Here is a 22,578-nt window from a genome sequence, read left to right on the forward strand (position 1 = left end):
GGCAAGAGTTACATAAGGTTGATTGATTATTATAACACTTGGTGGCCGAAATATGTCTTGCAGCATGGGAAAATGTGTCCGGAAAACTTGTCTTTGCCATCTGATGTGATTTCACAGTTATCGATCTTTTGTAAACAGGAGGGCAGATTGGACAAAGTTCCCTACGTTGATTCATTTTTCTATTTGCAGGAAACACCAGAGTGGCTGGTTGAGTGTGGGTTAATGATTGTTAAAGTACCTGAAAACAATAATTGCATGGGTTGTGTCCAAGGGAAGCGTTGTATAGAACACCTGGCATTGGATGAAAAGTTTATATCGGATCGATGATATGGATGGTGAATTGCTGGTAGCCCCCATGGGATCAAGGGAATCTGACCCTACCTCACCTGGCCCGATTTCACCTGACCCACTTACACACCCCCTGCCAAAGGATACCCTCCTCCCTCACCTACTGGTGCTCAGGGATACCCTCCTCTCCCACCAACGCCTCTTTCGCCTGCTCCTGTCTTCCTGTACCCTCCTCTGCCGTCTTCACCTGCCCCTCCTTCCCCAGAAAATGACTAAGATGGAACCGTGATACAGAGATGTGGGGAGGGTGCCACAGGAGCAGATAGTATGGGGAGGCCAAAACAAAAGTATAACCAGCCGAGTGTCTTCCCAGCATGGATTCCAGGGAATGTGGGTCACCAAGGCTCTGCCCAACGTGGGTCCTCACAGGGCTTCCCTTACTGGTGCCTCCGTTGGTGTATGGTCAACGCTGATCTGCAGGAGAAGCTTTTCCCACATTCAGTACACACATAGGGCCTCTCCCCGGTGTGGATGCGCCGGTGGATGATGAGGTTGGAGTTTTTCCTGAAGACCTTCCCGCAATCAGGACACTCGTAGGGTCTCTCATCCGTGTGTGTCTGGTAGTGCTGCATGAGCAGGGAGCGGGAGTAAAACCTCTTCCCACACTCTGAGCACTCGTAGGGCTTCTCTCCAGTGTGGATACTTTGGTGACGGATTAGGTTGGAACGTTGCCTGAAGTCCTTCCCACAATCCTCACACTTGTAGGGCCTTTTCCCAGTGTGGATGCGCCGGTGTCTCATGAGTGTGGAGTTTTTCCTGAAGCCCTTCCCACAGTCAGGACACTCGTAGGGTCTCTCATCCGTGTGTGTCTGGTAGTGCTGCATGAGCTGGGAGCTGCAGTAAAACCTCTTCCCACACTCTGAGCACTCGTAGGGCCTCTCCCCAGTGTGGATCCTTTGGTGACGGATTAGGTTGGAACGTTGCCTGAAGTCCTTCCCACACTCCTCACACTTGTAGGGCCGGTCCCCAGTGTGGATCCTCCAGTGGAGGATCAGTGAGGAGCTGTTGCTGAAGCTCTTCCCACACACCTCACACTCATAGGGCTTCTCCCCGGTGTGGATGCGCCGGTGAATAACAAGCCTAGAGTTATCCCTGAAGCCCTTCCCGCAGTCAGGACACTTGTAGGGCCTCTCAGCCGTGTGTGTCTGGTAGTGCTGCATGAGCTGGGAGTTGACGGGAAACTTCTTCCCACACTCTGAGCACTCGTAGGGCATCTCCCCAGTGTGGATAAATTGGTGACGGATCAGGGTGCTATGTTGCCTGAAATCCTTCCCACAATCCCCACATTTGTAGGGCCTCTCCCCAGTGTGGATCTTCTGGTGGCGGATCAATTGGCTGCTCAGCCGGAAACTCTTCCCACACTCCTCACACTTGTAGGGCGTCTCCCCAGTGTGGATCCTCCGGTGGTACATCAGCCTGCAGCTGTCGCTGAAGCCTTTCCCACACTCGAGACACTCGTAGGGCCTCTCCCCAGTGTGGATGCGCCGGTGTCTCATGAGTGTGGAGTTTTTCCTGAAGCCCTTCCCACAGTCAGGACACTCGTAGGGTCTCTCATCCGTGTGTGTCTGGTAGTGCTGCATGAGCTGGGAGTTGACGGGAAACCTCATCCCACACTCTGAGCACTCGTAGGGCTTCTCCCCAGTGTGGATCCTTTGGTGACAGATTAGGCTGGAACGTTGCCTGAAGTCCTTCCCACAATCCCCACATTTGTAGGGCCTCTCCCCAGTGTGGATGCTTTGGTGACGGATCAGGTTGCAACGGCGTCTGAAGCCCTTCCCACAATCCCCACATATGTAGGGCCTCTCCCCAGTGTGGATCCTTTGGTGCTGGACCAGCTTGGAACGTTCCCTAAAGCCCTTCCCACAATCCTCACATATGCAGGCCCTCTCCCCAGTGTGGATGCGCCGGTGTCTCATGAGTGTGGAGTTTTTCCTGAAGCCCTTCCCACAGTCAGGACACTCGTAGGGTCTCTCATCCGTGTGTGTCTGGTAGTGCTGCATGAGCTGGGAGTTGACGGGAAACCTCATCCCACACTCTGAGCACTCGTAGGGCTTCTCCCCAGTGTGGATCCTTTGGTGACAGATTAGGCTGGAACGTTGCCTGAAGTCCTTCCCACAATCCCCACATTTGTAGGGCCTCTCCCCAGTGTGGATGCTTTGGTGACGGATCAGGTCGGAACGGCGTCTGAAGCCCTTCCCACAATCCCCACACTTGTAGGGCCGTTCCCCGGTGTGGATCCTCTGGTGACAGATAAGTCTGCTCCTCCATCTGAAGCTCATCCCGCACTCCTCACACTTGTGGAGCTTCTCCCCATCATGAAGCTGCTCATGAACCACCAGGTCCGAGCTCCGGCTCCATCTCCGACCCCCTGCCCGGCCCAGGCTGGGTCTTTCCTCCTCAGATCCCCGTGATCTGCGTTTGCAGCCCCTCCTCATGCGGGATCTCCGCGGCTCTTCCTCCCCGCTGGATTCCTGCGACGTGGAGCCGCTCCAAACGACCTCTTCCTCGAGGTTCTGCCGCGGGGATTTGTCCTCCATGGTCTCTGTCCTCAGCTCCTTGTCTGGGGCAGGAAGGACAAGGAGAGGATGGGATTTGCCTCCGTGCCAGAGGGAAGGGGAAGGAGAACCCCCCAGCGCGACCCCGGCACGACGGCGCCGGCAGCGGGGTTGTCCTGCAGCTGGGGGCCCTGCTGGGCTGGGAGATGGAGCAGGACAGAGGGTTAAAAGGGGCAGTGAATTCCTCCTCACCTGCCTGGTTATCCTGGGGCAGCTTCCTCTTCCTCAGAGCCTCCTCCTCCTCCAACGGGCCAAGGTTTGGGAATGGGAAATCCTGCTTTGGGCTAAAACAAGGGATGAGCATGTTGTGTTGCGGGTTCTGCCTGCCCAAGTCCATCTCTAGAAGTCCCCGGGCACTGGCGCCCATAAAAACCTCCCAAACAGCCAACATTCAGCCCTGGAAATGCCTCCCACCAGCTCCTGGGAATGGTCCCTCTCCTCTGGTGTTCAGGGGTTCCCCCCTGTCCCAGCTCTGGGGCTCACGCTTGTAATGGGGGTCCCCCATCTCCTCGGTCCCTGCACTCCCCAGGCTGCTGGGAGTCCCAGGAATCCACAAAGCTCTCCCCTCTTCCATCTCCCTATTTAGGGATGCTGGGGGTTTTTGGGTCCCACGGTCCCTTCTCCCCCTTATTCTCTGTCTGGGGCGCAGGGGATTCATGGACTCCCCCCTGCCCCTCTCCAGGCTCTTGAGGGTCCCACGAATCTCGGCCCTCCCCCCTCTCTGGGCTCCTCACTTTGGGATCCTGGGGCACACAGGGCTCTGCTCCTCCAGGCTGCCTCTGCCGGCAGCTGCCACCAGGACCCCCCAATGTCCCCCAAGGGGCATTTTCGGCTCAGCTTTGGAGTTCTGCATTCTCCAAACGAACCCACTCCCCCCAAAAAATAAATAAACAAACCATGCAGAGAGGCACTGGGACTATTCTAGGGGCAACTGGGATGCAACTGGGGGCAAGTGAGCCACGCTGAGGTAACTGGCAGTGCCTGGGAATGACTAGGAGATTGTTCAGGGCTACTGGGATATACTGGGAGTATCTGAGACCACAGGGGTGCTGACTGGGACCTAGCTAGGAGCAACTGGGAATGTGCTGGGGGAAAACTGGGAGCATGCTGGGGCAACCGGGGGCAAGTGTGAGCGACTGGGGCCCTGGAGGCAGAGACTGGCATCATACTGGAGTCGCACTGGGATCGTACTGGGAGTGACTGGAACTATGGTATGGGCAGCTGGGGGAGCTGGAAACGCACTGGAGCAAAGTGGGAGGAACTGGGAGCAACGGGGACCGTGCTGGGGGCAAATTGCATGAAATCAGGCCATGACTTGGGAGTGACTGGGCTCCTAGTGGGAGTGCCGAGGAAACTGGAACCACACGCGGGGAGCAAGCGGGCTCATACTGGGAGCAGCCGCTTCCGTCCCAAGGACCCCCGATCCCCTTTCCCGGCCATCCCGCCCCTCCAGCCCCAGCACCCCCCGCCGGGATCCCGGGAATCCCAGGGGTCCCCCCCTCTCGGGGTCCCCGCTCTGCCCTTCTGGGGCTCTCCTCTCTCCGGGCTCCCGCTCCAGGAAGCCGCGGCTCTCCCGGGGCTCCCCAAAACCGCTGTCCCCCGCCGATCCCGCCGGTCCCGCGCGGTCCCCACGTGGCCCCGGCAGAGCTCGCAGGGCCCGGCCCGGGAAGCCCAATCCCCACCGCGGGGGGACCCGCATCCACCCGCCCCCCGCCGGGGCCCTGCCGCCAGCCACCGGGACCCCCAAAAACACCTCCCGGGGACCCCCCGATCGATGTCCCCCCGAGGGGCACCTGCGGCTCCGGAGCCCAGAGAGATCCAAACATCCCCCCCAGGGAACCCCAAACCCAGGGACCCCCCCCCCCCCCGGGATATTTGGGACGAGCTCCCCCTCCCCGGGCACCTGCGGGATGGGGGGCGATGGTCCCGGGGAGGCTGCGAGTTCAGGGAGCTCCGGAGCCGCGCGCTTGATTCGCTCCTTCTCTGCTCCTGCTTCCTGCTGCCGCTCCGCCTCTTCCTCCCTCCTCCTCCTCCTCCCCCTCCTCATTCCCAGTTCCGAAACCGAACTGGGAGGGGATGGGTCAAGGAAAGGGCGGGAACTGTGAGGGGAAAGGGGCGGGGTCAAGGAAAGGGCGGGAACTGTGAGGGGAAAGGGGCGGGGTCAAGGAAAGGGCGGGAACTGTGAGGGGAAAGGGGCGGGGCCAAGGGGCCCTCTGGTTCTAAAAGGGCCTGGTTTGCCCTAAGATCTTCAGAAAAGGGCCTCAAATGCAGCCTAGATCCACCAGGGTTGGCAGAAAATCAGCCAAAGGCCCCTGAAATCCATACAAAGCGGTGTAAAATCACCCAAATGGGGCTCATGTTCTCCAAAAGTGAGCAGCAGTCCAGCCTAAATCCGCCCAGTTGATCCTAGAATCACCAAAATGGGACGAAAATCTGAGGGACCGTAGACTGCGAGCGGCACCAGAACCGGCAGCAGCACCAAGAATGAGACCGAAATCAGAATGGAGCCCGAGACCAAGAGTGGGAACAGAACCGACACCAGAACTGAGACCATCAACGCTCCAGAAGCGGAACTAGGCCTGGGACTGAGAAGGAGACCGAGAGCGAAACCGGCCCCAGAGCTGGCCCTGGGACCAAGACTGAGACCAACACCGACACTAGAACCTGCACCGGGAGTGCTCCAGCACTGTCCTGGGACCGACACTGGCACCGGCACTGGCAGGACTCCAGGGCTGACACTGGGAGCGGCGCCGGAACCAGCACCAAGACTGGCACCGGCGCCAGAACCGAGACTGAGATTGGCCCTGGGAGAACTCTGGGACCAGCACCGGTACTGCTACCAGCACTGGGATTGGGTCCGCTCCAAAACCAAGAGCGACATTTGAGACCGAGACTGGCACCGCTATAGGACCCAGGCTGAGACCAACACTGTGGAAGCTGACACAGAGAGAGCTGTGGATTTAATCAGCATTTGCAGTTTGATAACCAAGATGCCTTGGCAAGAACAACCAGAGACCCCAGACCCCACAAATGCCCTACAGAGACCCCAGTCCCCCCCAAATCCCCCATAGAGAACCCAGACCTCCCCAAGATCCACTTTAGAGTCCCCAGACCCACAAAATCCCCCACAGAAACCCCAGACCCCCCCAAATCCCCCATAGAGACCCCAGACCCCCCAAATCCCCCATAGAGATCCCAGACCCCCCAAATACTCCGTAGAGACCCCAGACCCCCCAAATCCCCCATAGAGACCCCAGACTCCCCCCAAAATCCACTTTAGAGACCCCAGACCCCCCAAATCCCCCACAGAGACCCCATACCCCACAAAATCCCATGAACAGACCGCAGACCCCCCCAAATCCCCTATTAATCCTCCAGAGTTCCCCAAATCCCCTACAGAAACCCCAGACCCCCAAATCACCCATAGAGACCCCAGACCCCCCAAGATCCACTTTAGAGTCCCCAGACCCTGAAAATCCCCCATAGAGACCCCAGACCCCCACCCCAAATCACCTACAGACACCCCAGACCCCCAAAATCCCATAGAGACCCCAGATCCCTAAATACCCCATAGAGACCCCAGACCCCCCAAAATCCCCTACAGAGCCCCCAGACCCCCCAAATCCCCCAGAGACACCCCCAGACCTCCCCAAACCCCTACAGAGACGCAAGACCCCCCAAATCCCCTAAAGATCCCCCATAGACCCCCGGAACCCCCAAATTCCCTATAGCCCCCCCACAAATCTCAAATACACATCTCCGGAAATCCCCTACAGACCCCCCCCAAATCCCCTACAGACACCCCTAGAAATTCCCTAATCCCCTAACGAACCCCCCAAATTCCCTATAGAGAGCCCTCTATAGACACACCCCAGAAAACGAAACCTCCCAAATCCCTACAAACCCCCCAAACCCCTACAAATCCCCTATAAATCCCCTAAAGATGCCCAAGCCCCACCGGAGGTCTCGGACATGCTGCAACCGGCCCGGGAGACCGGGACAAAAGATGGCGGCGCCCGCTGAGGAAACTTCCGGCGTCCTGAGCATGCGCAGGGGAAAGCGCCAATAGATGGGCGGGACATGGATGGGAAAAAGGGAAAAAGCCAATGAAAAGTCCGGATGAAGGAAATGGGCGGGGCCCGGGAAAAGGCGGGAATTCTGAGGCGAAAGGGGCGGGGCCAAAGGGAACTGCGCTCCTAAAAGGGCCTGGTTTGGTTTAAAATCAGCAGAAAAGGGCATCAAGGGCATCCAGAATCCACCAGGGTTGACATAAAATCACCCGAAAGATACGCAGGACGATAGAGACTGGGATGGTGCAAAATGGGATCACATGGACTGGGATTGCACAGACTGGGACCAGATGGATCAGGGCCATCCCGACTGGGATTGCACAAACTGGGATGGCATGGACTGGGACCGTATGGACCAGGATGGCTGCATCGGGACGATGCGAACCGAGGCGGTTCTGCCCCACCCAGGGGTCCCTCCCGTCCTGCCCTGTCCTGTGTAGGGCCCTGCCAAACTCCCTGTGTTAGCATAGGGTTAAAATGTTTCAAAAATCATGGGAATTACCAAGGATTCAGGGGATGGGAAGAAAGGTTGGTCTGGTAGGCCTGGGCAAGGGAACTCGGCCTTTGGAATGAATTAGGTCAGGTGAATCTGCACCTACGTAATCATCATATGATACGATTGTTAAATGTAATGATTGTTTGGTAGTTGAATGTAATTATTGCTTAATTGTAATAAAAATCTCGGGAAACGATATTTGGGGGACCTGATGAAAATTGCAAGAATTGATACTTGGATAAGATCAACGTAGATATGATACCAATACAGGTTTAATAATTAATATACAGCTATATCATGAAAAGGGTATAAAAACACGTCCATCTCGAATCCACGTTGGAGTCAGATTTGGGTTTATACCCCGGCTCCCCAAGCTCTTCAATGAAACCACCTGCATATAATCATCCTGTGATTATGCGTTTCCACGCTAACATTTTGGCGACCCAGATGGGACCTTGTGAGCGCTGCTGAGGACCCCGCGACCCGATCACGCCCCAGCCGGCACCGAGGGATTCTCGGGAAGCCCGTCGGCACCGGGACCCCCCGCCGCTCACAACGTCCCCTGGAGAAAGGTAAGGTGCTTTTACTCTGGCCTGGTTGCCTGCCAGTTAGGCGCAGCGAAAGGCGCGTGTGGTTGGGCTGAGGAATTCCTGGTATTGCCGCGGTGCCGTCCGTCAGTCAATCGCGAAAGCGTTGCAGGTTCGGCATCAGTGGTTTATTGTAGCTGTAACACGGAGAAGATTAAACGGATTTTGGGCGGCAGTGCCCCCACACCACACACTTCTCCTTTGGGCTGCTCATTAGCACATTGGAAGGAAGGTAATTTTGGGCAAGAGTTACATAAGGTTGATTGATTATTATAACACTTGGTGGCCGAAATATGTCTTGCAGCATGGGAAAATGTGTCCGGAAAACTTGTCTTTGCCATCTGATGTGATTTCACAGTTACTGATCATTTGTAAACAGGAGGGCAGATTGGACAAAGTTCCCTACGTTGATTCATTTTTCTATTTGCAGGAAACACCAGAGTGGCTGGTTGAGTGTGGGTTAATGATTGTTAAAGTACCTGAAAACAATAATTGCATGGGTTGTGTCCAAGGGAAGCGTTGTATAGAACACCTGGCATTGGATGAAAAGTTTATATCGGATCGATGATATGGATGGTGAATTGCTGGTAGCCCCCATGGGATCAAGGGAATCTGACCCTACCTCACCTGGCCCGATTTCACCTGACCCACTTACACACCCCCTGCCAAAGGATACCCTCCTCCCTCACCTACTGGTGCTCAGGGATACCCTCCTCTCCCACCAACGCCTCTTTCGCCTGCTCCTGTCTTCCTGTACCCTCCTCTGCCGTCTTCACCTGCCCCTCCTTCCCCAGAAAATGACTAAGATGGAACCGTGATACAGAGATGTGGGGAGGGTGCCACAGGAGCAGATAGTATTGGGAGGCCAAAACAAAAGTATAACCAGCCGAGTGTCTTCCCAGCATGGATTCCAGGGAATGTGGGTCACCAAGGCTCTGCCCAACGTGGGTCCTCACAGGGCTTCCCTTACTGGTGCCTCCGTTGGTGTATGGTCAACGCTGATCTGCAGGAGAAGCTTTTCCCACATTCAGTACACACATAGGGCCTCTCCCCGGTGTGGATGCGCCGGTGGATGATGAGGTTGGAGTTTTTCCTGAAGACCTTCCCGCAATCAGGACACTCATAGGGTCTCTCATCCGTGTGTGTCTGGTAGTGCTGCATGAGCAGGGAGCGGGAGTAAAACCTCTTCCCACACTCTGAGCACTCGTAGGGCTTCTCTCCAGTGTGGATACTTTGGTGACGGATTAGGTTGGAACGTTGCCTGAAGTCCTTCCCACAATCCTCACACTTGTAGGGCCTTTCCCCAGTGTGGATGCGCCGGTGTCTCATGAGTGTGGAGTTTTTCCTGAAGCCCTTCCCACAGTCAGGACACTCGTAGGGTCTCTCATCCGTGTGTGTCTGGTAGTGCTGCATGAGCTGGGAGCTGCAGTAAAACCTCTTCCCACACTCTGAGCACTCGTAGGGCCTCTCCCCAGTGTGGATCCTTTGGTGACGGATTAGGTTGGAACGTTGCCTGAAGTCCTTCCCACACTCCTCACACTTGTAGGGCCGGTCCCCAGTGTGGATCCTCCAGTGGAGGATCAGTGAGGAGCTGTTGCTGAAGCTCTTCCCACACACCTCACACTCATAGGGCTTCTCCCCGGTGTGGATGCGCCGGTGAATAACAAGCCTAGAGTTATCCCTGAAGCCCTTCCCGCAGTCAGGACACTTGTAGGGCCTCTCAGCCGTGTGTGTCTGGTAGTGCTGCATGAGCTGGGAGTTGACGGGAAACTTCTTCCCACACTCTGAGCACTCGTAGGGCATCTCCCCAGTGTGGATAAATTGGTGACGGATCAGGGTGCTATGTTGCCTGAAATCCTTCCCACAATCCCCACATTTGTAGGGCCTCTCCCCAGTGTGGATCTTCTGGTGGCGGATCAATTGGCTGCTCAGCCGGAAACTCTTCCCACACTCCTCACACTTGTAGGGCGTCTCCCCAGTGTGGATCCTCCGGTGGTACATCAGCCTGCAGCTGTCGCTGAAGCCTTTCCCACACTCGAGACACTCGTAGGGCCTCTCCCCAGTGTGGATGCGCCGGTGTCTCATGAGTGTGGAGTTTTTCCTGAAGCCCTTCCCACAGTCAGGACACTCGTAGGGTCTCTCATCCGTGTGTGTCTGGTAGTGCTGCATGAGCTGGGAGTTGACGGGAAACCTCATCCCACACTCTGAGCACTCGTAGGGCTTCTCCCCAGTGTGGATCCTTTGGTGACAGATTAGGCTGGAACGTTGCCTGAAGTCCTTCCCACAATCCCCACATTTGTAGGGCCTCTCCCCAGTGTGGATGCTTTGGTGACGGATCAGGTTGCAACGGCGTCTGAAGCCCTTCCCACAATCCCCACATATGTAGGGCCTCTCCCCAGTGTGGATCCTTTGGTGCTGGACCAGCTTGGAACGTTCCCTAAAGCCCTTCCCACAATCCTCACATATGCAGGCCCTCTCCCCAGTGTGGATGCGCCGGTGTCTCATGAGTGTGGAGTTTTTCCTGAAGCCCTTCCCACAGTCAGGACACTCGTAGGGTCTCTCATCCGTGTGTGTCTGGTAGTGCTGCATGAGCTGGGAGTTGACGGGAAACCTCATCCCACACTCTGAGCACTCGTAGGGCTTCTCCCCAGTGTGGATCCTTTGGTGACAGATTAGGCTGGAACGTTGCCTGAAGTCCTTCCCACAATCCCCACATTTGTAGGGCCTCTCCCCAGTGTGGATGCTTTGGTGACGGATCAGGTCGGAACGGCGTCTGAAGCCCTTCCCACAATCCCCACACTTGTAGGGCCGTTCCCCGGTGTGGATCCTCTGGTGACAGATAAGTCTGCTCCTCCATCTGAAGCTCATCCCGCACTCCTCACACTTGTGGAGCTTCTCCCCATCATGAAGCTGCTCATGAACCACCAGGTCCGAGCTCCGGCTCCATCTCCGACCCCCTGCCCGGCCCAGGCTGGGTCTTTCCTCCTCAGATCCCCGTGATCTGCGTTTGCAGCCCCTCCTCATGCGGGATCTCCGCGGCTCTTCCTCCCCGCTGGATTCCTGCGACGTGGAGCCGCTCCAAACGACCTCTTCCTCGAGGTTCTGCCGCGGGGATTTGTCCTCCATGGTCTCTGTCCTCAGCTCCTTGTCTGGGGCAGGAAGGACAAGGAGAGGATGGGATTTGCCTCCGTGCCAGAGGGAAGGGGAAGGAGAACCCCCCAGCGCGACCCCGGCACGACGGCGCCGGCAGCGGGGTTGTCCTGCAGCTGGGGGCCCTGCTGGGCTGGGAGATGGAGCAGGACAGAGGGTTAAAAGGGGCAGTGAATTCCTCCTCACCTGCCTGGTTATCCTGGGGCAGCTTCCTCTTCCTCAGAGCCTCCTCCTCCTCCAACGGGCCAAGGGTTGGGAATGGGAAATCCTGCTTTGGGCTAAAACAAGGGATGAGCATGTTGTGTTGCAGGTTCTGCCTGCCCAAGTCCATCTCTAGAAGTCCCCGGGCACTGGGGCCCATAAAAACCTCCCAAACAGCCAACATTCAGGCCTGGAAATGCCTCCCACCAGCTCCTGGGAATGGTCCCTCTCCTCTGGTGTTCAGGGGTTCCCCCCTGTCCCAGCTCTGGGGCTCACGCTTGTATTGGGGGTCCCCCATCTCCTCGGTCCCTGCACTCCCCAGGCTGCTGGGAGTCCCAGGAATCCACAAAGCTCTCCCCTCTTCCATCTCCCTATTTAGGGATGCTGGGGGTTTTTGGGTCCCACGGTCCCTTCTCCCCCTTATTCTCTGTCTGGGGCGCAGGGGATTCATGGACTCCCCCCTGCCCCTCTCCAGGCTCTTGAGGGTCCCACGAATCTCGGCCCTCCCCCCTCTCTGGGCTCCCCACTTTGGGATCCTGGGGCACACAGGGCTCTGCTCCTCCAGGCTGCCTCTGCCGGCAGCTGCCACCAGGACCCCCCAATGTCCCCCAAGGGGCATTTTCGGCTCAGCTTTGGAGTTCTGCATTCTCCAAACGAACCCACTCCCCCCAAAAAATAAATAAACCATGCAGAGAGGCACTGGGACTATTCTAGGGGCAACTGGGATGCAACTGGGGGCAAGTGAGCCACGCTGAGGTAACTGGCAGTGCCTGGGAATGACTAGGAGATTGTTCAGGGCTACTGGGATATACTGGGAGTATCTGAGACCACAGGGGTGCTGACTGGGACCTAGCTAGGAGCAACTGGGAATGTGCTGGGGGAAAACTGGGAGCATGCTGGGGCAACCGGGGGCAAGTGTGAGCGACTGGGGCCCTGGAGGCAGAGACTGGCATCATACTGGAGTCGCACTGGGATCGTACTGGGAGTGACTGGAACTATGGTATGGGCAGCTGGGGGAGCTGGAAACGCACTGGAGCAAAGTGGGAGGAACTGGGAGCAACGGGGACCGTGCTGGGGGCAAATTGCATGAAATCAGGCCATGACTTGGGAGTGACTGGGCTCCTAGTGGGAGTGCCGAGGAAACTGGAACCACACGCGGGGAGCAAGCGGGCTCATACTGGGAGCAGCCGCTTCCGTCCCAAGGACCCCCGATCCCCTTTCCCGGCCATCCCGCCCCTCCAGCCCCAGCACCCCCCGCCGGGATCCCGGGAATCCCAGGGGTCCCCCCCTCTCGGGGTCCCCGCTCTGCCCTTCTGGGGCTCTCCTCTCTCCGGGCTCCCGCTCCAGGAAGCCGCGGCTCTCCCGGGGCTCCCCAAAACCGCTGTCCCCCGCCGATCCCGCCGGTCCCGCGCGGTCCCCACGTGGCCCCGGCAGAGCTCGCAGGGCCCGGCCCGGGAAGCCCAATCCCCACCGCGGGGGGACCCGCATCCCCCCGCCCCCCGCCGGGGCCCTGCCGCCAGCCACCGGGACCCCCAAAAACACCTCCCGGGGACCCCCCGATCGATGTCCCCCCGAGGGGCACCTGCGGCTCCGGAGCCCAGAGAGATCCAAACATCCCCCCCAGGGAACCCCAAACCCAGGGACCCCCCCCCGGGATATTTGGGACGAGCTCCCCCTCCCCGGGCACCTGCGGGATGGGGGGCGATGGTCCCGGGGGGGCTGCGAGTTCAGGGAGCTCCGGAGCCGCGCGCTTGATTCGCTCCTTCTCTGCTCCTGCTTCCTGCTGCCGCTCCGCCTCTTCCTCCCTCCTCCTCCTCCTCCCCCTCCTCATTCCCAGTTCCGAAACCGAACTGGGAGGGGATGGGTCAAGGAAAGGGCGGGAACCGTGAGGGCAAAGGGGCGGGGTCAAGGCAAGGGCGGGAACTGTGAGGGCAAAGGGGCGGGGTCAAGGAAAGGGCGGGAACTGTGAGGGCAAAGGGGCGGGATCAAGGAAAGGGCGGGAACTGTGAGGGGAAAGGGGCGGGGTCAAGGAAAGGGCGGGAACTGTGAGGGGAAAGGGGCGGGGCCAAGGGGCCCTCTGGTTCTAAAAGGGCCTGGTTTGCCCTAAGGTCTTCAGAAAAGGGCCTCAAATGCAGCCTAAATCCACCAGGGTTGGCAGAAAATCAGCCAAAGGCCCCTGAAATCCATACAAAGCGGTGTAAAATCACCCAAATGGGGCTCATGTTCTCCAAAAGTGAGCAGCAGTCCAGCCTAAATCTGCCCGGTTGATCCTAGAATCACCAAAATCGGACGAAAATCTGTGGGACCGTAGACCGCGAGCGGCACCAGAACCGGCAGCAGCACCAAGAATGAGACCGACATCAGAATGGAGACCGAGACCAAGAGTGGGAACAGAACCGACACCAGAACTGAGACCATCAACGCTCCAGAAGCGGAACTAGGCCTGGGACTGAGAAGGAGACCGAGAGCGAAACCGGCCCCAGAGCTGGCCCTGGGACCAAGACTGAGACCAACACCGACACTAGAACCTGCACCGGGAGTGCTCCAGCACTGTCCTGGGACCGACACTGGCACCGGCACTGGCAGGACTCCAGGGCTGACACTGGGAGCGGCACCGGAACCAGCACCAAGACTGGCACCGGCGCCAGAACCGAGACTGAGATTGGCCCTGGGAGAACTCTGGGACCAGCACCGGTACTGCTACCAGCACTGGGATTGGGTCCGCTCCAAAACCAAGAGCGACATTGAGACCGAGACTGGCACCGCTATAGGACCCAGGCTGAGACCAACACTGTGGAAGCTGACACAGAGAGAGCTGTGGATTTAATCAGCATTTGCAGTTTGATAACCAAGATGCCTTGGCAAGAACAACCAGAGCTTTGAAGATTACAAAAAGATTGGATTGAGACTGCGACAGGAAAGAAGATTGAACTAAATAAGTAGAAATGTAAAGTTTGTCTGAGTGATGTTTAACCCAATGAATGTAGTAAAAAATTACCGCCTTCCCAAAAAGGGTGTGTAAGCAAATGTAGCTGAGAGTAAATCGGGATTCTGATCACGAGTCAGTCGTCCCTGTCTCTCTCTCAACCTTCGATAAACACGGACACTGGGAGCGGCACCGGGAGCGCTCCAGGACTGCTCTGGGACCGGGACCAGCACCGGCACAGGGAGAACTCTGGGACTGAGACTGAGAGCGGGATTGTGCCAGCACAGAGACTGGTACCGGCACCAGAACCGAGACTGGCACAGATCTGAGACCAGGACTGAGACTGAGATTGGCACTGGGAGCACTCCGGGACCAAGAGTGCAGCGGAACCAGCACTGGGACCGGAACCACTGCAAGGCTGTGGCCGAGATCGAGACCAAGACCAAGACCCAAACTATAACTGAGACTGAGATGGAAACCAGAGCCGGCACTTGCATGGAGACTGGCAGCGCTGTAGGACCAAGAATGAGACCGACACCAGCACCGCTCAGGGACTGAGAATCAGACCGGGACCAGAGTCAGCACCAGGATTGCTCCAGGACTGCTCCAGGACAGAGACCGGCACCGGGAGCGCTCTGGGACCTCCTCGTTCACTCCAGGGAGTTTTGTCAGAGCCCCCGCACGGGACAGGGCAGGACTGGGAGGGACCCCTGGGTGGGGCAGAACCGCCTCGGTTCGCATCGTCCCGATGCAGCCATCCCGGTCCATACGGTCCCAGTCCATGCCATCCCAGTTTGTGCAATCCCAGTCGGGATGGCCCTGATCCATCTGGTCCCAGTCTGTGCAATCCCAGTCCATGTGATCCCATTTTGCACCATCCCAGTCTCTATCGTCCTGCGTATCTTTCGGGTGATTTTATGTCAACCCTGGTGGATTCTGGATGCCCTTGATGCCCTTTTCTGCTGATTTTAAACCAAACCAGGCCCTTTTAGGAGCGCAGTTCCCTTTGGCCCCGCCCCTTTCGCCTCAGAATTCCCGCCTTTTCCCGGGCCCCGCCCATTTCCTTCATCCGGACTTTTCATTGGCTTTTTCCCTTTTTCCCATCCATGTCCCGCCCATCTATTGGCGCTTTCCCCTGCGCATGCTCAGGACGCCGGAAGTTTCCTCAGCGGGCGCCGCCATCTTTTGTCCCGGTCTCCCGGGCCGGTTGCAGCATGTCCGAGACCTACGGTGGGGCTTGGGCATCTTTAGGGGATTTATAGGGGATTTGTAGGGGTTTGGGGGGTTTGTAGGGATTTGGGAGGTTTCGTTTTCTGGGGTGTGTCTATAGAGGGCTCTCTATAGGGAATTTGGGGAGTTCGTTAGGGGATTAGGGAATTTCTAGGGGTGTCTGTAGGGGATTTGGGGGGGGTCTGTAGGGGATTTCCGGAGATGTGTATTTGAGATTTGTGGGGGGGCTATAGGGAATTTGGGGGTTCCGGGGGTCTATGGGGGATCTTTAGGGGATTTGTGGGGTCTTGCGTCTCTGTAGGGGTTTGGGGAGGTCTGGGGGTGTCTCTGGGGGATTTGGGGGGTCTGGGGGCTCTGTAGGGGATTTTGGGGGGTCTGGGGTCTGTATGGGGTATTTTGGGGATCTGGGGTCTCTATGGGATTTTGGGGGTCTGGGGTGTCTGTAGGTGATTTGGGGGGGGTCTGGGGTCTCTATGGGGGATTTAGGGGGGTCTGGCGTCTCTAAAGTGGATTTTTGTGTGGGTCTGGGGGGTCTGTAGGGGATTTTGGGGGGTCTGGGGTCTCTATGGGAGATTTGGGGGGGTCTGGGGTCTCTATGGGGGATTTAGGGATCTGGGGTCTCTATGGGATTTTGGGGGTCTGGGGTGTCTGTGGGTGATTTGGGGGGGTCTGGGGTCTCTTTGGGGGATTTTGAGGGTCTGGGGACTCTAAAGTGGATCTTGGGGGGTCTGGGGTCTCTATGGGGGATTTTGGGGGGTCTGGGGTCTCTATGGGGGATTTGGGGGTCTGGGGTCTCTGTAGGGGATTTGGGGAAGTGTGGGGGATTAATAGGGGATTTGGGGGGGTCTGCGGTCTGTTCATGGGATTTTGTGGGGTCTGGGGTCTCTGTGGGGGATTTGGGGGGTCTGGGGTCTCTAAAGTGGATTTTGGGGGGAGTCTGGGGTCTCTATGGGGGATTTGGGGGGTCTGGGGTCTCTATGGGGGATTTGGGGGGGTCTGCGGTTTCTGTGGGGATTTGGGGGGGTCTGGGGTCTCTATGGGGGATTTGGGGGTCTGGGGTCTCTATGGGGAATTTTTGGGGATCTGGGGTCTCTGTAGGGGACTTGTGGGGTCTGGGGTCTCTATGGGGGATTTTGGGGGTCTGGGGTCTCTATGGGGGTTTTGGGGGTCTGGGGTCTCCATGGGGGATTTTGGGGGGTCTGGGGTCTGTGTAGGGGATTTGGGGGGTCTGGGGTCTCTATGGGGTATTTTGAGGGGTCTGGGGTCTCTATGGGGGATTTTGGGGCGTCTGGGGTCTCTATGGGGGATTTAGGAGGTCTGGGGTCTCTATGGGGAATTTGGGGGTCTGGGGTCTCTATGGGGAATTTTTGGGGATCTGGGGTCTCTGTAGGGGACCTGTGGGGTCTGGGGTCTCTATGGGGGATTTAGGAATCTGGGGTCTCTATGGGATTTTGGGGGTCTGGGGTGTCTGTATGTGATTTGGGGTGGTCTGGGGTCTCTATGGGGGATTTTGTGGGTCTGGGGACTCTAAAGTGGATCTTGGGGGGTCTGGGGTCTCTATGGTGGATTTGGGGAGGTCTGGGGTCTCTATGGGGGATTTAGGGATCTGGGGTCTCTATGGGATTTTGGGGGTCTGGGGTGTCTGTAGGTGATTTGGGGAGGTCTGGGGTCTCTATGGGGGATTTGGGGGGGTCTGGGGTCTCTGTAGGGCATTTGTGGGGTCTGGGGTCTCTGGTTGTTCTTGTCAAAGCATCTTGGTTATCAAACTGCAAATGCTGATTAAATCCACAGCTCTCTCTGTGTCAGCTTCCACAGTGTTGGTCTCAGCCTGGGTCCTATAGCGGTGCCAGTCTCGGTCTCAAATGTCGCTCTTGGTTTTGGAGCGGACCCAATCCCAGTGCTGGTAGCAGTACCGGTGATGGTCCCAGAGTTCTCCCAGGGCCAATCTCAGTCTCGGTTCTGGCGCCGGTGCCAGTCTTGGTGCTGGTTCCGGCGCCGCTCCCAGTGTCAGCCCTGGAGTCCTGCCAGTGCCGGTGCCAGTGTCGGTCCCAGGACAGTGCTGGAGCACTCCCGGTGCAGGTTCTAGTGTCGGTGTTGGTCTCAGTCTTGGTCCCAGGGCCAGCTCTGGGGCCGGTTTCGCTCTCGGTCTCCTTCTCAGTCCCAGGCCTAGTTCCGCTTCTGGAGCGTTGATGGTCTCAGTTCTGGTGTCGGTTCTGTTCCCACTCTTGGTCTCGGGCTCCATTCTGATTTCGGTCTCATTCTTGGTGCTGCTGCCGGTTCTGGTGCCGCTCGCGGTCTACGGTCCCTCAGATTTTCGTCCCATTTTGGTGATTCTAGGATCAACTGGGCGGATTTAGGCTGGACTGCTGCTCACTTTTGGAGAACATGAGCCCCATTTGGGTGATTTTACACCCCTTTGTATGGATTTCAGGGGCCTTTGGCTGATTTTCTGCCAACCCTGGTGGATTTAGGCTGCATTTGAGGCCCTTTTCTGAAGATCTTAGGGCAAACCAGGCCCTTTTAGAACCAGAGGGCCCCTTGGCCCCGCCCCTTTCCCCTCACAGTTCCCGCCCTTTCCTTGACCCGGCCCCTTTGCCCTCACAGTTCCCGCCCTTTCCTTGACCCATCCCCTCCCAGTTCGGTTTCGGAACTGGGAATGAGGAGGGGGAGGAGGAGGAGGAGGGAGGAAGAGGCGGAGCGGCAGCAGGAAGCAGGAGCAGAGAAGGAGCGAATCAAGCGCGCGGCTCCGGAGCTCCCTGAACTCGCAGCCTCCCCGGGACCATCGCCCCCCATCCCGCAGGTGCCCGGGGAGGGGGAGCTCGTCCCAAATATCCCGGGGGGGGGGGGGTCCCTGGGTTTGGGGTTCCCTGGGGGGGATGTTTGGATCTCTCTGGGCTCCGGAGCCGCAGGTGCCCCTCGGGGGGACATCGATCGGGGGGTCCCCGGGAGGTGTTTTTGGGGGTCCCGGTGGCTGGCGGCAGGGCCCCGGCGGGGGGCGGGTGGATGCGGGTCCCCCCGCGGTGGGGATTGGGCTTCCCGGGCCGGGCCCTGCGAGCTCTGCCGGGGCCACGTGGGGACCGCGCGGGACCGGCGGGATCGGCGGGGGACAGCGGTTTTGGGGAGCCCCGGGAGAGCCGCGGCTTCCTGGAGCGGGAGCCCGGAGAGAGGAGAGCCCCAGAAGGGCAGAGCGGGGACCCCGAGAGGGGGGGACCCCTGGGATTCCCGGGATCCCGGCGGGGGGTGCTGGGGCTGGAGGGGCGGGATGGCCGGGAAAGGGGATCGGGGGTCCTTGGGACGGAAGCGGCTGCTCCCAGTATGAGCCCGCTTGCTCCCCGCGTGTGGTTCCAGTTTCCTCGGCACTCCCACTAGGAGCCCAGTCACTCCCAAGTCATGGCCTGATTTCATGCAATTTGCCCCCAGCACGGTCCCCGTTGCTCCCAGTTCCTCCCACTTTGCTCCAGTGCGTTTCCAGCTCCCCCAGCTGCCCATACCATAGTTCCAGTCACTCCCAGTACGATCCCAGTGCGACTCCAGTATGATGCCAGTCTCTGCCTCCAGGGCCCCAGTTGCTCACACTTGCCCCCGGTTGCCCCAGCATGCTCCCAGTTTTCCCCCAGCACATTCCCAGTTGCTCCTAGCTAGGTCCCAGTCAGCACCCCTGTGGTCTCAGATACTCCCAGTATATCCCAGTAGCCCTGAACAATCTCCTAGTCATTCCCAGGCACTGCCAGTTACCTCAGCGTGGCTCACTTGCCCCCAGTTGCATACCAGTTGCCCCTAGAATAGTCCCAGTGCCTCTCTGCATGGTTTGTTTATTTATTTTTTGGGGGGAGTGGGTTCGTTTGGAGAATGCAGAACTCCAAAGCTGAGCAGAAAATACCCCTTGGGGGACATTGGGGGGTCCTGGTGGCAGCTGCCGGCAGAGGCAGCCTGGAGGAGCAGAGCCCTGTGTGCCCCAGGATCCCAAAGTGGGGAGCCCAGAGAGGGGGGAGGGCCGAGATTCGTGGGACCCTCAAGAGCCTGGAGAGGGGCAGGGGGGAGTCCATGAATCCCCTGCGCCCCAGACAGAGAATAAGGGGGAGAAGGGACCGTGGGACCCAAAAACCCCCAGCATCCCTAAATAGGGAGATGGAAGAGGGGAGAGCTTTGTGGATTCCTGGGACTCCCAGCAGCCTGGGGAGTGCAGGGACCGAGGAGATGGGGGACCCCCAATACAAGCGTGAGCCCCAGAGCTGGGACAGGGGGGAACCCCTGAACACCAGAGGAGAGGGACCATTCCCAGGAGCTGGTGGGAGGCATTTCCAGGCCTGAATGTTGGCTGTTTGGGAGGTTTTTATGGGCCCCAGTGCCCGGGGACTTCTAGAGATGGACTTGGGCAGGCAGAACCCGCAACACAACATGCTCATCCCTTGTTTTAGCCCAAAGCAGGATTTCCCATTCCCAACCCTTGGCCCGATGGAGGAGGAGGAGGCTCTGAGGAACAGGACGATGCCCCAGGATAACCAGGCAGGTGAGGAGGAATTCACTGCCCCTTTTAACCCTCTGTCCTGCTCCATCTCTCAGCCCAGCAGGGTCCCCAGCTACAGGACAACCCCACTGCTGACGCCGTCGTGCCGGGGTCGCGCTGGGGGGTTCTCCTTCCCCTTCCCTCTGGCACGGAGGCAAATCCCATCCTCTCCTTGTCCTTCCTCCCCCAGACAAGGAGCTGAGGACAGAGACCATGGAGGACAAATCCCCGCGGCAGAACCTCGAGGAAGAGGTCGTTTGGAGCGGCTCCACGTCGCAGGAATCCAGCGGGGAGGAAGAGCCGCGGAGATCCCGCACGAGGAGGGGCTGCAAACGCAGATCACGGGGATCTGAGGAGGAAAGACCCAGCCTGGGCCGGGCAGGGGGTCGGAGATGGAGCCGGAGCTCGGACCTGGTGGTTCATGAGCAGCTTCATGATGGGGAGAAGCTCCACAAGTGCTTGGAGTGCGGGATGAGCTTCAGATGGAGGAGCAGCCTTACCTGTCACCAGAGGATCCACACCGGGGAACGGCCCTACAAGTGTGGGGATTGTGGGATGGACTTCAGGCGCCGTTCCAATCTGGTCCAACACCAAAGTATCCACACTGGGGAGAGGCCCTACAAATGTGGGGATTGTGGGAAGGACTTCAGGCAACGTTCCAACCTGACCCGTCACCGAAGTATCCACACTGGGGAGAGGCCCTACGAGTGCTCAGAGTGTGGGAAGGACTTCAGGCGCCATTTCAGCCTGATCCGTCACCAAAGTATCCACACTGGGGACAGGCCCTATGAGTGCTCAGAGTGCGGGAAGAGGTTTTACTCCTGCTCCCATCTCATGCAGCATTACCAGTCACACACTGATGAGATACCCTACGAGTGTCCTGACTGCGGGAAGGCCTTCAGGAGAATCTCCAGTCTCATGAAACACCGGCACATCCACACGGGGGAGAAACCCTATGAGTGTGGGGTGTGTGGGAAGAGCTTCAGTGACAGGAGCACGCTGAAGCAGCACCGGAGGATCCACACTGGGGAACGGCCCTACAAGTGTCAGGAGTGTGGGAAGAGTTTCCGGCTGCGCAGCCAATTGATCAGCCACCAAAACATCCACACGGGGGAAAGGCTCTACAAGTGTCAGGAGTGTGGGAAGGACTTCAGGCACTGTTCCAACCTCATCCGTCACCGAAGTATCCACACTGGGGAGAGGCCCTACGAGTGCTCAGAGTGTGGGAAGAGGTTTTACTGCAGCTCCCAGCTCATGCAGCACTACCAGACACACACGGATGAGAGACCCTACGAGTGTCCTGATTGCGGGAAGGGCTTCAGGGAGAACTCCACCCTCATCACCCACCGGCGCATCCACACCGGGGAGAGGCCCTACGAGTGTCCCGAGTGTGGGAAGAGCTTCTCCTGCAGATCAACCTTGGTCAGTCACCAATGGAGGCACCAGTAAGAGAAGCCATGTGAGTGCCCTGAGCGCAGGAAGAGCTTCGTGCGCTGCTCCAACTCCATCCCCCACTGGATGACCCACAATCTTCAGAGCCCTGGTGACCCACATTCCCTGGGATGCAGTTTGGGAAGGCACCTGGCTGGTTATCCTTTTGTTTTGGCCTTATTTTTTGTCTGTCCTCCATCTCTTTGTGCTCCAAAGCCAAGAGGGATGGGCCTGTCCCCTCTAAACCACTCAAATTCCCATGAACACACCTCAACTTCAACCCAGAAGGGCTCCATCCCACCTCCAAGTGGATTGTTCCCGCCTCAAAACAACTCAGTCCCACACGAACCTTGCTGGATTCCACAGTCACCAGGGGGAGAAGGGGTTGGAAGGAGATTGGGAGGAGTGGGATCCAAATTTCGAGCAGTGGGATCGGGATTGTGTGGGACTGGCTGGGCAGCTTGTATTTGATAGCAAATAAAATTTTCGCGGTTCCTGATTTCTGTCCCGTTCACTCTCCGTCAGTTCCAGTTCTGTTTTCAGTGGCGCCTTCTCAGCTGATTGTGTTTGTGTCCTCCTTTCTCTCCTGCCTGTCTCTGCCTGCTCCGTTTCTCTCCCAGTGGCTCCCTTGAGCCAGGGCAGCTCCCAGCAAAGACCCTGCCCTGATTTCCTTCCCAATGCTGGAGCTCCAAGAGCCATGGCTGAAGGTATGAAGGCTGGCAGTGAAATGTCCCTGTAAGATCCTGCTCCACTTGGCTTTTGGCCCCTTCTTAAGAGCTTTGCCTTCAGGGGCAGGAACATCTTTTCCTGGCTGGCAACTGGAATTCCAGACCCTGGGAGTGTGGGCCGTGGAGGACCATCCAAACTGGGATCACGTAGGTTTGGATCACATGGACTGGGATTGCACAGACTGGGACCAGATGGATCAGGGCCATCCCGACTGGGATTGCACAAACTGGGATGGCATGGACTGGGACCGTATGGACCGGGACCGTATGGACCGGGATGGCTGCATCGGGACGATGCGAACCGAGGCGGTTCTGCCCCACCCAGGGGTCCCTCCCGTCCTGCCCTGTC

The 22,578-nt window shown here is 58.1% G+C and overlaps 1 protein-coding gene across 1 annotated transcript in view; it reads right to left on the reverse strand.

Moving 5' to 3' along the window:
* Positions 1-22,578, reverse strand: part of LOC134056009 (uncharacterized) — a 262,164-nt gene that overhangs the window by 104,222 nt on the left and 135,364 nt on the right. The window contains exons 17-18 of the mRNA XM_062512488.1: positions 9,054-10,997; positions 757-2,700 (exon numbers count right to left, since the gene is read on the reverse strand). Of these exons, the coding sequence (XP_062368472.1) occupies positions 757-2,700; positions 9,054-10,997 (3,888 nt within the window). The remainder of the gene's footprint in view (positions 1-756; positions 2,701-9,053; positions 10,998-22,578) is intronic.

Source organism: Cinclus cinclus, chromosome 37 (assembly GCF_963662255.1).
Source record: "Cinclus cinclus chromosome 37, bCinCin1.1, whole genome shotgun sequence".
NCBI lineage: Eukaryota > Metazoa > Chordata > Aves > Passeriformes > Cinclidae > Cinclus > Cinclus cinclus.